Raw genomic sequence first — 13580 nt, forward strand, 5'->3', positions numbered from 1 at the left:
TACTTAGTAAAAATTTTATATACTAAAAGAAATATGATAATTTACTATTTACTACTAACATATAAGTAGGGATAGGATTTTTATGTGCTGAAAAATCCGAAATATGTACATAAATATGTGCTAATAAATTGTCAAATATTTAAAAAAATATGTATTTATAAATTTTGTATTATTCAACAATATAAATTTATAATTGATTAGTAGTTTTATAACTTAAAAAAAGTTACATAAATATGTATTTATCATATATTATATGAATAATATTTTAAAGAAATTATGTTAAAATGTACTTAGAGAAAACATAGCTGTTCAATAACAAGACATTTATAAGTTATTAAACTAATTGATTAATAATTTTTCAGAATGAATTATGAACAAATTATAAATGGAAATAAAGAATAATCCTTTTTAAAAAAAAGAAAAAAAACTTTAGAAAAATAATTAAAACTTTTAAAAAAATCAGATTCAGCCGGGTCAGTTGCAAAATTATTGTAGATTAAATGCATTTTTAAATTTTCAAAATCTTCGTCAGTTTGACCGCAGAATGGACTTGTACCGGCTAAAAGATCTTTCAACATTTACTGATGTTATAGGGGCATACTTAAATGAAGCTATTTCCATTGCATCTAGTTCGGAATTCTGCATCACCTGGGCGGCTGTGTCATCATTTGTTATAATAAGGAATAAGACCCTTGCTCTTTTTAATTGATTCTTAGAAATTCTCGATGTAATTCTGTGTGAAAATTTATTATTGCCACTGCTTTTAATTTGTGTTCAAAGATGAAGATATAAAATTTGTACGCACTATTTATGATAAATGATAAATTTCACTTTTAAGTTTCTTGCGTTCTCTTGAATTTTACGTTGTTGCTGAGAAAAATATATATACAATTGAACAAATAATTTGAGGAAATATGTGATTCAGGACAAAATACCTAAAAATATGTTAAAAATAACAAATATTTCAGAAAATATATGGTTTACAACAGAATATGTAAAAAAGGCCAAATATTTAAAAATATGTGAAATAAAAACAGCTTCTTTTGGCCAGAAATGTCTTGAAACATCTTTAGTTAGTAAGGAATCGCAGATATCATGGTCGGGTAAAAATATGTGAAAACATAAAAATCCTATCCTTACATATAAGTGATGGTTTTATTATTTTTTCCTAGTTATTTGATATTGTAGTCAAAATGATTAACATCAACTCACTTGTTCTAATCACTTACATACCCACTTCATAATGTAATTAAATGACTTACTGATTCCTGGCGAAGTTGACCCACATCTTGATTAGCAGTTTGGACATGGCCACATCTTCAGGTTTGGGCCAGACTGGTCCTGGCGCAAAGGGCGCCTCGAAGAAGTAAGGTAGGTCTGCACCGTGTCCAACTCCTGAAGCAGAATTATGATAAACTTCTAGAGTTGGATTACTTGATATTGTAATATGAGTAAGAAAGCATATTATTAAGCCAATTAAAATTAATTAATTGACTTACAAAAGTAATCTAAAAAGATAAAACTATATAAAAATATTCAAAATATAGTCAGTCTAGCAAGCTTTATAAAATGCAGGTAATTATCTCAGGAAATTTATTAGTATAGGAAAAAGTGGTTTTCTTTGCTGCATATTTTGAACTCTTTTTGATATTATAAATTTTAGATTTACTTAATAGATTCTAAAATGTCTGAAATAAAAATCAGATCTTCCTTAGGGTCTAAACGAATGAATAAGCCACTAGTTTACATTGGTTACATATGTTTATTTACTTTTTATTTTTTTAAAAATTGGAGCAAAATTTATGGCTTGTACTTAAAATTTGTACTTATTTTTAAAATTCATTACAAACCCCTATTTATTAATAGTAGGTGTACTTTAAGACTGTTATTATTGAATAAAATACCAAGTAAAAAGAATATCATATAATATAAAATAATTATTGTTGTTTGCAAATTCTTTGAAAAGGACTGATGTTTATTTTTCTCAAACTTAATATAATAGAAAAAGTCCGGTGATCGCAAACCACACAACTTTCACTTATCACCTCCTAGAGTCTTGTGTTGTACCATCCCCCTTGATTGATGGAGTTCGTTGAAGTTTTAGGAAGTTAATCTAAAGACCAGAGAAGGCAACAATTATGAACTAAAATTTTTAAACTATTTAATTAGCCATAGAGAAGCTACTACAGATTGTGATTTTCTTAAAATTATAATTAAATTTTGAATACCTAGAGAATAGCTTGAACTTGAATTTTTTTTGTTTACTCCCTTCTTAGTCATTTCTGGGGTTATCTACAGGTTATCACCTTATTCTAACCATTACAACAGGGGGTTCAATTTTTCATTCCGTGGGAGCACCAGAGAGGGAGGAAGAGGGAGGGGGGGGGGGGGGGGGGGGGGGAGAGAGAGCCGAACTCAGAGAGAGAGAGAGAGAGAGAGAGAGAGAGAGAGAGAGAGAGAGAGAGAGATTCATGGGTTGCTAGCTACACAGCATCCTTATTCAAATCTAATTAGAATTTTTTTTTTTTTAATTTGACAATATATTGGCATAACAAGTAAACTATATATAATAATAGTATGTGACTTTTTTTTCTTTTTGCATCATCGCTTTTTTTTGTATATCCTTTTTTTTTTAAAGAATATTTTCTGTTCCAACCCAATGTATCTTTCCCTCTCTTTTCCCCTTATTTTTTCCCCTCTCTTACATAAATAGAACACACCTAAAATATAAAATACAAATAATATACATTTTCAATAAATAAGAATATAAACACGTAATATATATGCCACATAATTAATAAAATTAGTGATATATATATATATCATTAATTTATTTGCCAACAATAGACAGGATAGGACTGACCCCAAATTTATCAGAAGCTCTCACAGAAGCTAAAATTACATTAGTGTTTGAATTTTTAAAGGCACATCGCCTTCTTTCTAAATTATTACTCCACTTCGATTTTTATTTTTTTTTTTACTTCTTTTTTTCTCTTCATCCCATAGGCGTTGATGAGCAGAGAGTTTTACGCCTTTAAACAACAATCAACAACAACGAGATTGCTAAGAACTTTTACTATCGAGAATTTTTTTTTTTTCCTGAACTACCTATTGGTGTAAATAACAGTCGTACGAACTCTAATTAACATTATCATTTACCTGAAATATTAGTATAGCCAAAAGGAATCTGTGGCCCTCCGGTGTAGTTGAACTTGAAAAAGTATGTTGGACCTGGGTGTGTATTTAGGCTTTTCAATGATGCACCCAAAAACATGTATTCTGTTACAAACTGCAATACATAACATACATAAGCCATTGAGTAGGAGTAATACGAAATCAACATATACAGTAATCTTACATTTTTTATGTTATTTTCTTTAATTATTTATTTTGTTACTTCACTTGTAATTAATAACACTAAAAATTAAATGATTTTTGTTATTTTAAAATCTACAATTTGTAGAGTTGTCATTTAAAAAAAAACAATTTTAAATTTAGGATCATGTAATGAAATTAACCTCAGTTAATTTTGCAATATTTCAATGATATCTAATTTCATATACTAACATAAAAATATAAATAATTATTTAACCAACAGGATGAAATACTTACGTTACGGATCGCTACTAAAGGTTCATATCCTTTTGTAAAAAATCTCTTATAAATTTTTTCGAATTCTTTGGTTTTGTTTTGCAAATATAGTTCATAGATAATAGTCTGGTTGAAATTTTTTATAAACTTCTCTGTTTCTTCCTTGCTCACCAAGTTGTTTTCATAAGCTGAAAATAATCGTTTTGAAAAACATGTAAATGAAAAAGAATATGACAATATACAAAAATAAAATTAGCAGTTAGGAAGATGGTGCGGGTAATAGCCGGAATAAATTGATACAATACTATTACTATAAAACATTATATTGAAAATTAATTCTATTTAAAATAAATTTATAAATTAATAAATATTTTATATTATTTTTAGATGGCGGTCCAATAATCACGCAGCAAAGTCTGGTGACCAGTAAAGCGACGGGGCGACTGTACTTAGGCTACTGAACTTAGCTCACAACTTGTATTGTGGCAAAATATCCTAATAGCCGGTATATTACCATATAAACACTACCACAAGTATAATTCCCTTCATTTAAAACAAAATATACTTCTAACCAAGATACAAAATAAATAAAGCCATTAAATCTATTCACTGCCTAATTAAAATATTTACATTTTAATTAATATATATATGGGGTTAGCAATGATAGACAATTTTTAAAAGTTTAAAATTCTTGGATCTTTGCCTGACTCAAGATGGATTAGACGTATGAGAAAGTTATAATATGCATGAAGCACGGATATTAATTAAGTATATGTAACTTGGTCAAAGCTTAAAGATGGATCCGTATGTTTGCGACTTGCCTAAAATCCAACAAATCTACTAATACTTGGTAAAAAAAAAATTTTTTTTGCAAACGTACATTGTGAATATCGAACTTTATCAGGAATTGTACTAAGCATAATAAGCACGAACTATAATAATATAACTATAAATACATCTTTAATCAAGTTCATTGAGATATTCTGAGATTGTACTGAAATTATTGCCTCACCTCCGGTGTAAACCAAGCCTTCATCCTGGCACACTCCGATGATCCATGGGTAGTTACGGTTTGCCGTTGTTGGCCAGCTGGTCAAGATCGCACCAGGAGCATTTTTAGGTTCCAGAACCGGTGCGACCATAAACAGAGTTCTATTCTAAAACATCAAATGCATCATTTGCACATTAAAAGGAACCCTATGCTTTAGATTTTTATAGCAATAGGAATATTCTTGACATCATAAATATTTTTGTAAAACAAAAGATCTGTTTTTTCCTTCTTTCTTATTTTGATTTAATTAATAGTGATTATAAAATATAAATTAATTTATGTAGTCGTTCAATTCTCTAATATTTGTTAAATAAACTACTTTTATCTACAACTAAAAAAAAAATTAAGGATATTATGCTAAGTAAAAATTTTGATTTATTGAATAGCTCTCAATATAAACTCCTTTTCTTAATCTCATGTCTGTTACACTCAAAGAATGAATAACGTAATCTTGCCTAATTTTTGAACTGTATTAGTTAATCTTGATGTTTGTAGGATCGCAAAGGAGGTCCCTCTCTATTTTTGTATTTTCTTGTTTATTAGTACAATAATTAATTCAAAACCTAATGGAAGTATAATAAAAAAAAGTTAGTGATATATTTTCTAATGGACCATTCCAAAGGGTTCGCTACTTATTCAACTTCACGAGTTGTAATTTTTTTATATAATCGTTTTTATTTATAATTTTTGATAAGTACTATAATTATTTCTACTAACTCCAAGGACTTGGATTCAAATCCAGCTTTATGTAAGCGTAATATAACCAAACGGTTTAGTTTTTTTACTTTGTGAAATAAACGGTATATACACAAATTTAAATAGATGAAAAAAAAAGTCGAAAAATCAAGGAATCTTTGTGGATCTATTTACTTACCTCTGTCATTAAAGCAGAGTTGGACACGAGTTCAACAGGTTTATTCTGCAAACATTTAAGTACATCGCCTGTTTCAGAACAATTTACTGCTCTAACCAAGTTCAAGGCCATCCTTCTCGCCTCTCCAGGTTTCACTATGGCCCAGGGTGCCCATCCAGTTCCACTCTGAGACACGCAAGCTTTGATAAGACCTGAAATAAGTATATTGAAAAATATGAAAATATTAGAAGATATTTACAATGAATAGTTCAAATAATAAAAAAAAAGAATATTTACAAAACGCTCACCATTAGTTCTTGGTGCAGAACATGTGAAGTCCGAAGAGGCCCCACCAGCACTCTCACCAATAACAGTTATCAAATTCGGGTCACCTCCAAATGCACTTATTTCCCTGTGGACCCATTCTAAAGCCAATGCTTGGTCCTTAAGACCCCAATTTCCAGGTATATCATTGTCTTCCAAACTGAGGAATCCTTAAAAACAGAAACAAATGAAAAGTAGTTTTGGGTGTTTTTTAGTATTTAAGGCAGTTTTTGCTTTCACTTTCTGATATGAATGAAATGTTTATGTTTTTATTTATAAAAAATATAAAAATTAATCTATTTCAACAATTAAGAACACACAGAAAATAGAAAAATATTCGTATGTTGAAGCCTGTGTGCTATTTTAACTAAAAAATTACACTCATTAAAAACAATGCTTTTAACTAGTTAATAATTTAAAACAACAATACGGTAATTATATTTAACAGAAAACAGAAAAATCGTATCAAAATTGTAACGAATGTGTTATGTGATTAATCCCTCACATGTTAACTAACTGAGCACTTTCTAGCGTAGCCCATGGGGCTACGTCGTATATAGTTGTTTAGAACTCTCCAATCAGAGCCTTTTACTAAACAGAGTAATTGATATAGAGAACAGATCCACTGCCTATTAAATTTTATTCTAATTTTACTATACTTTTGACAGATTCCCAAGAAGTGAAAAGGAACTTATCTTTCTTCGGAGTTACAGACCCGGCAGTTATCTATACTATCATGTATCCACAGTTTTACACTTCCACACCATTCCTCAAATTTCTGCCACTTACAGTACCAATAGACTTTCTTTTTCATCATATCTTTTGCTAGGATAAAAGGTAAGCGGAAACCCGGCATCTTCAGAAATTTTAAAATATAATTGAAGTATGTATTCAGCGTATACGACTATATCGAGGCAACACCCGTTTTCTAACTTAAAATCATCATTAACTCAGGCATATATCAAGGGAGGAGCAGTATTTTTTTTTTTTTTTTTCAAAAAATACCTTTTAAATTTTTCTAGGACGTCATAGTCGTCGAAACCCCAAGCTCTCATAACATACCACCGCCAAGAGATTGATTTATAAATTTATAATTTTCTTGTGTGTGGAACGTTATACCTAGCTAGCAAATTATGCCAGTTGGATTTCAAACGAAATTTAGCTTGACTGGCCGTTTTTTAAAAAGTGGCGCCCTAAGATAAACTTTTTAGTAATTGTTACAGCCAGATATCTATGTTCATTTACGGCCTCAATTTGTTTTCGTCCCGAACTCCAACTTTCAAACCTGGATATCCGTTACAGTTATAGAAAACTGTAATTTTTGATTTAGCCAGGTTGTAGGCTTACTGATGTATGGAACACATAGTAAGGGGAGTATTGCAATCGTGAAACGTTTTGAAGTCCAATTAACCAATTATCGCAAAATGAATGTCTAATAATGAGCAGGTGAATGGGGTGTTGAGGCAACTTTTTCGTAAAAATCTACCAACTAGTGGCACTTCATAGATTTCGCTCATTTTTTTCGATTTTCTCATAAATGACTCTAACAGTTCTGATTTAACCTTAGTATATCCATTTAGTACTTAATGCTCTTTAATACCAGCTAGGTCTTATTCTCTCTGAAATAGATTCACAATGCTTAAATACCGAATTTTCAAAAAATCTTCCTGTAAAGTACCTTTCATTTTGTTTTTTTAAAATAAATAATCAGTTCATATTATTAGTAATAATAAACAATGGATAAATACTAAATAATAAAGAATTTGATAAATAATTTAAGTAGAAATAAGGAAAAACGGAGACGAAAGTTTGCATCAGAAAAAGATTTTTCATTTGGAATTATATTATAAAGTGTTGTATTTTATGTATGGAATAAAGTTAATAAGCGTCATACCCATCTCAAGAAACCCTGAAATACAATTTTCAAAGTTTCACAAAAAATTAAAGGTTTTGCTTAAAAAAAAATTAACAAGTTTTTTTTTATGTGTAGCTTAAATGCCGATTTTTAAAGTACTTTTTTTTTTATTTGAAAAAATACCCTCTCATTATTAAGAGTAATAAAAAATGAAATGCTAAAGATTTATATACTTAAGAATTTTCCGATTTCTATGGTTGTCATGTCAATAGTAAGATTTTAATTTCAATTATCTGTGCATGAAACATATTTTCATCCTGAATAATCAAGAAATAGCTGTTTTAAGACATAAGAGATAAAGTAAACGTTTTGTGAATTTTTTTAATATCTTTTGAAAATATAATTTTTCATACCCAAAGTTCCAAGTCGGTAATTGGTGTAAACAGCCACAACGTCTTCATCCATGAAATACTTCCCTAAGCCGAATAGATCTGCTGAACCTGCCTGGAAGGCACCACCGTGTATGTAGAAAATAATTGGATATTTTCCAGAAATCTGAAATATTTTATTTTGATCAAATTCAACATTATAATAACTAGGAATTTTATAATGAATTATAAATTTATAAGTAGTATAAATTAGAAAAATCCAAAATAGGTTGTGTTTTTTCATTAAATAATAGGAAGAGTGTAAATGCGACTAGATTATTTTATTTATTTATTTTTATTATTATTCTATTTTATTTATTTATTATTTCTTGTACATAGTTCGATTTTTTCTTTATCCTTCTCTATGTATATATCTAGAGCGAGCTTTTATTTATTTTCTATGTATTTTTTGCTTTTTATTTATTTTTTCATTTGTTCATTAATTTTTATTCTTATGTTATTTTATTTTAGTATGAATGTAATAAGTTATCACAATTTCTTATTGCCCAACAATGTTGTGACAGATTGTAATATTTATCAATAATTAAAATATTTCGATTTAAAAAAAAAATAATAAAAAAATAATTGCAATGTATTTCGTCCAAAAATAGGTATAAACTTCTACCTTAAGTAATACCTCAAGTCGATTATTATTTGAATCGATTACGAATCAGAAATAGAATAGTTTACTTGTGTATTGTTCTTTCACTGTACACTTGCATACCTCGAATTTACGTTAATCACTCTCAAAAATATGGAAATGAAAAATACTAAAACTATCTCAAGATATTTTAATAATAAACCTACAATACTAAGACCTTTTTGATGTTTCATTATTTTATTAAATTTGACAATTATTATGAAAATGAGAAAATCTTATAATCCAAGAGTTCAGAAAAGAGAATAAAAATAGTTATTCCAATCTCATTTCTTATAACTTTAATGAGATTGTTGACGGCCAACCACACAGTAAGAGGAAATTAAAAATTAAAATCTGTTCTAGAAGTGGCGAAAAATTCATTTTTTCGTTCTTTTAAGTAAAGAAAAAAATAATCATAATTAATTATTTTTTGTACAAGGAATTCAGTAAATGCCACTTTCAAAAAATAAATATTTAAGTAATTAAGGTGCGTGCAACCTGAATTTAATTCCAGTTAAACCTAAAGTTTTCGCCCATTTTTCATTCGGAGTTCAATTTCCTTAAAACCATCTACACTAAAAAATAAGATTCTTTAAAGTAAAGTAATTTCTCTAAACATACGTCTAATAGTTCCTCCGATATAGTATTTCATAAGACAAACGTTTTTCCAAAACATGGAGAAATCAACATTTTGTGAATTTATTTAGAATAATTTCATAGAGACTACTACTTCTACGAAAATAGTAATTATAAACTGTTTTATAGAACATTTAACATTAATTTGAGTACTAGTGTTTTAAATTTATATATTGGTTTTTCATACTTTATAATGTTATATTGCATTATGTCGTATAAAAAAAAAATTATAATAGAGATCATAAAGCACTCAATCCATATCATAGAAAGTAATAAAGAAAAATAACATTTTAAATTTAATATATATTATTTATTACATTATATTATTTATTATTCATAAAAATAATTTCATAAATCAAATTTTTTTTTTCAAAACATGGAGAAATCAAAATTTCTTGAATTTATATTGGCTAATTTCATGGAAACTACTACTTATAAGAGAATAGTAATTATAAACTGCTTTATAGCACATTTAACTAACTTTAATTTGAGTACTAGTGTTTTAAATTTAAAAAATGGTAATAGAGATCAGAAAGCACTCATTCCATACGATAGAAAGTAATAAATATTAAAATAAAACTTAAAGTAAAATAATATCTTAAATTTGATAAATATTATAGTTTTATATATAGTCATAATAATAATTTCATAAACCAAACTTTTTTTTTTTTTTTTAAACATGAAGAAATTAACATTTCTTATATTTATTTTGAATAATTTCATGGAAACTACTACTTCTACGAGAATGGTAATTATAAACTGCTTCATAGTACATTTAACTAGCTTTAATTTGAGTACTAAAAAACATCTATACATCAAATGGTTCCTGAGAAATATTTTTTCCAACTACTATAACGTTATTGCGTTATTTAACCTGTGCGTTTTTTCATTATTAAATGTTGTTTTTAAGAAAGGTGTATCCTGGAAACAATTTATCATAAACAGCTCTGTTAGGAATCATATTATAGTGAATTTACACTTATTTAAATAAAAGGTTGTTTTGTGTTGTAGATGGTTTAAAAGATATGGAGCTTCGAATGAAAATGTAATTTTTTTTGACGTTTTTAAGTAACCACCATTTTTTATTCTCTCAAACTGTGATTAGCAAACTCGTATTTTTCACTAGTAACTATTCATAGTTTTGATTAGAGTAGTCAAAAATGTTAGTGAAAAAAATTCTTTTTTTGGACTAGGTTTTTGAATTTTTTAGACCACTGATAAAGAGGACATGCTTAGATAAACCAAACCTCAATGACTTCAGTCATGCGGCATCAGAGGCTATTGAAATTTTTTATCACCCTTTGCAATATCCATTAAATATTATTATATGAACCTACATTGGGTGTGAAAACATTCAGATAGAGACAATCTTCTTCTCCAAGCGCACCAGTACCGAAAACTGATCCTTGGTAACAGTATGGGCTATGTTGAGTTGCGTCCAATATCCCAGTCCAATTATCAGCTTTCTCAGAGATCTAATGAGGAAATAATAGTTTATTAGTGTTTAGAATTTACATATTGCTTATTCATTCTTTATTATGTTATATTACATTATACATTATAAAAAAATGGTAATAAAGATCATAAAACACTCATTCCAGATAATAAAAAGTAATAAATAGTTTTAAAGTAAGATGACTTCTTAAACACATTCATTCCTATTTACAATATTTACATTCATCCTCAGGAACTCCGGACCGAGTTAGCCTCCTCACTTGAGAAGGAGAAGTAGGACTCCAGATCTCGGCGCTTCTCTCTTAACCACGTCCCGAAACCAGTGGAGGCTGAGCAAGTGCGCTGACTATTTACAATAACTTACCGAAACTATTTAAATAATTATTTACAGTAGGTCTCTGGGCCACGGCTGTTTTAACCTTCGGGGAAGATTGTAGGGGATGAGCTTAGGATAGATATGTAGCTAATTGAATAAGATAATGAGTGAGTTTCTCTCGAAATGTGTAACAATATAAAAAAAAAACACATATTTCCAAAAAACATTCAGGGGAAATTTTATTTTTATATACACCTCATCGGTGACCATCTACAAAAGTTGAGTGGTTGTTTTTGTTTGCTTAGCGTATTTATAGATAAATAAATTAATTATCGTTGTCAGTTGATATCTATTTCCATTTAGACCCGTGGGTGATTTCAATAGCTTGAGAGCATAAATGGTTTTATTTAATTTTCAAAAATCATTTACTGGAGATAAGTATGAATTGCTTTGTTTGTTTTGCAATTAGGATCATAAAAGCTTCGATGGCATGAACACCTTCCAACGTTGGACGCTCGATGGTCGGAGGTAACATTTGACGAACTTCGAGTGCCTAATCTCTAATGCCATAATTTAGCTTTCTGAACACACGATGCAACGTTTTGTAGTTTCTTATTTATTTATTTTGTATGAACTCCTTCCTGGTTCTTTCTGAAATTGGGGAGGAGGGAGGGAGAGGAGGGCTTACCTACAGTACCCTATTCTAACCATGGTGGGAGGTCAAATCTTCATTTCGTGAGACTTCCAGGCTGCAGTCACAACTGCCAGGCGAAGTTGTGGATTCGATTCCCATGAGGGTCAGTTAATATTCATTCATGGCATCGAGAAGTGAATATTCCCACTATGAGGTTTTCAATAAAGGTTTTGTGCTATTAAGAAAAAAATAAAATAAATAAGACAAGAAAGAAATAACGTACCTTGAACCTCCGTTCTCCAACAGGTGGCTTGCCGTAAGGGATCCTGGTGAAGGAAAAGTAGTCCCTGCCATCTCTGGACTTGAGGACCTGCCCCCTCATCGTGCCCTGGGACACGGTCACCTGAGGGCTCTGCCCCAGGACCAGGTGCCCCACGGTCAAAGCGCACAACCAAACAGTCAGCATTGCAAGTCGTATATCAGAGCTCTTTAACCGCTTCAAATATATAGCGGCACTTATCTTGTTATCTCTATCGATCGTCAATGAGGAACACCTGGGATGATGGTGAGGTTCCTAGAATAACAAGTATTTATAATACTAAATTTATTAGATACTCCAATTTATTTAATTATTCTATTAATTTCGTGACTTCATTAATTAAAAGTTGAAATTATATAGAACTCTTGTTAAACCTATATTGTTTTTTTCTTTGAGTAGTTGGTCTGAGTTCAAAGTGTGAAAAAATAACACCCAATTCCTAAACACTTGAATTAATCTCCTACTAAGAAAAAAAAATCATTTTAATAACACGTGAGACCGGCTACTACTGATTACTAAAAAATCAAAAGAAAAATAATAAGTAAAACCTTGTAAACCTATAATCAATTATTTTATTTTTATATAGAATGTTTAGCTAGAATTGTAGGGTAAGATGTGATAAAAAATGTATTTGTCAAATTATCAATTGTCTAAAAAGCTTAAACTTATTTTTATCAACATTTTTTTTTTTATTGTTTTTTGGTGCTAAATCGGAATTGCTCGTTTTTTATCACGCTAATTCGAAATAGAAACAAGCTATAATTTTTTGTCTATAAAAAAAAATTGGAACTTTATTTAGTTTATCGCTTATGACTAAGCGACTAATAATTTTTCCACTGTGAACTTTTCATACAAAATTAAAGTAATAAAAAATTTCTTAGAAATATGTTTTTAGAAATAATTTCAAAATTGTTTAGTTTTAGTTTATAAGCCGTTGTAGCCTCCACGATAATCAAACAATTAAAAGTATTATTAACAGATATTTACATTATGTTTATTATCCTTCTTACTTATTATCGGATGGATGTTGCCATCTGGTCGGACTGGATTTTTTATACTTTACTGAATATATAAATAAATTAAAATAAATATAGCCTCAGCCAGAATTTGAATGATGAAGAACATATTTAAGTTACATTATTTTAATTATAGTAATATTAAGGGTATTGATTATTGTTTGCTAAGTATAAAAACAATTAACATACTAAATGTTATAAATATAAGGTTGTGAGCAGTATAAAGTCCATATTATATAAAAGGTGTTTTTTTAAGCTAGATAGAACTTTAAATTGTAAAAAGTAACACAAAAAATTAAATTGTAATCAAAATTTTTTTTTGATTTGTTTCAGTATACTCTGACAAATCATCATGAATAGACTCACGCTTGAACAACGCTACGAAATTATCCAGATTTACTTTGAAAATCAGTCGTCGATTCGCGCAACTTATAGACGACTTCGTCATTTGTATGGCGTACA

General features: G+C 29.0%; 1 protein-coding gene across 1 annotated transcript in view; it reads right to left on the reverse strand.

Annotated features, from left to right (window-relative positions):
- Window positions 1-13580, reverse strand: part of LOC106680420 (juvenile hormone esterase) — a 21384-nt gene that overhangs the window by 2938 nt on the left and 4866 nt on the right. Inside the window, exons 2-10 of the mRNA XM_014420121.3 lie at window positions 12067-12357; window positions 10716-10853; window positions 8088-8229; window positions 5804-5989; window positions 5517-5707; window positions 4604-4748; window positions 3613-3779; window positions 3160-3289; window positions 1263-1395 (exon numbers count right to left, since the gene is read on the reverse strand). Coding sequence (XP_014275607.1) covers window positions 1263-1395; window positions 3160-3289; window positions 3613-3779; window positions 4604-4748; window positions 5517-5707; window positions 5804-5989; window positions 8088-8229; window positions 10716-10853; window positions 12067-12249 — 1415 coding nt within the window. The 5' untranslated portion in view covers window positions 12250-12357. The remainder of the gene's footprint in view (window positions 1-1262; window positions 1396-3159; window positions 3290-3612; window positions 3780-4603; window positions 4749-5516; window positions 5708-5803; window positions 5990-8087; window positions 8230-10715; window positions 10854-12066; window positions 12358-13580) is intronic.

The sequence above is a fragment of the Halyomorpha halys genome, unplaced genomic scaffold, assembly GCF_000696795.3.
Source record: "Halyomorpha halys isolate HHAL.00 unplaced genomic scaffold, Hhal_1.1 Scaffold261.1, whole genome shotgun sequence".
Classification (NCBI taxonomy): Eukaryota; Metazoa; Arthropoda; class Insecta; order Hemiptera; family Pentatomidae; genus Halyomorpha; species Halyomorpha halys.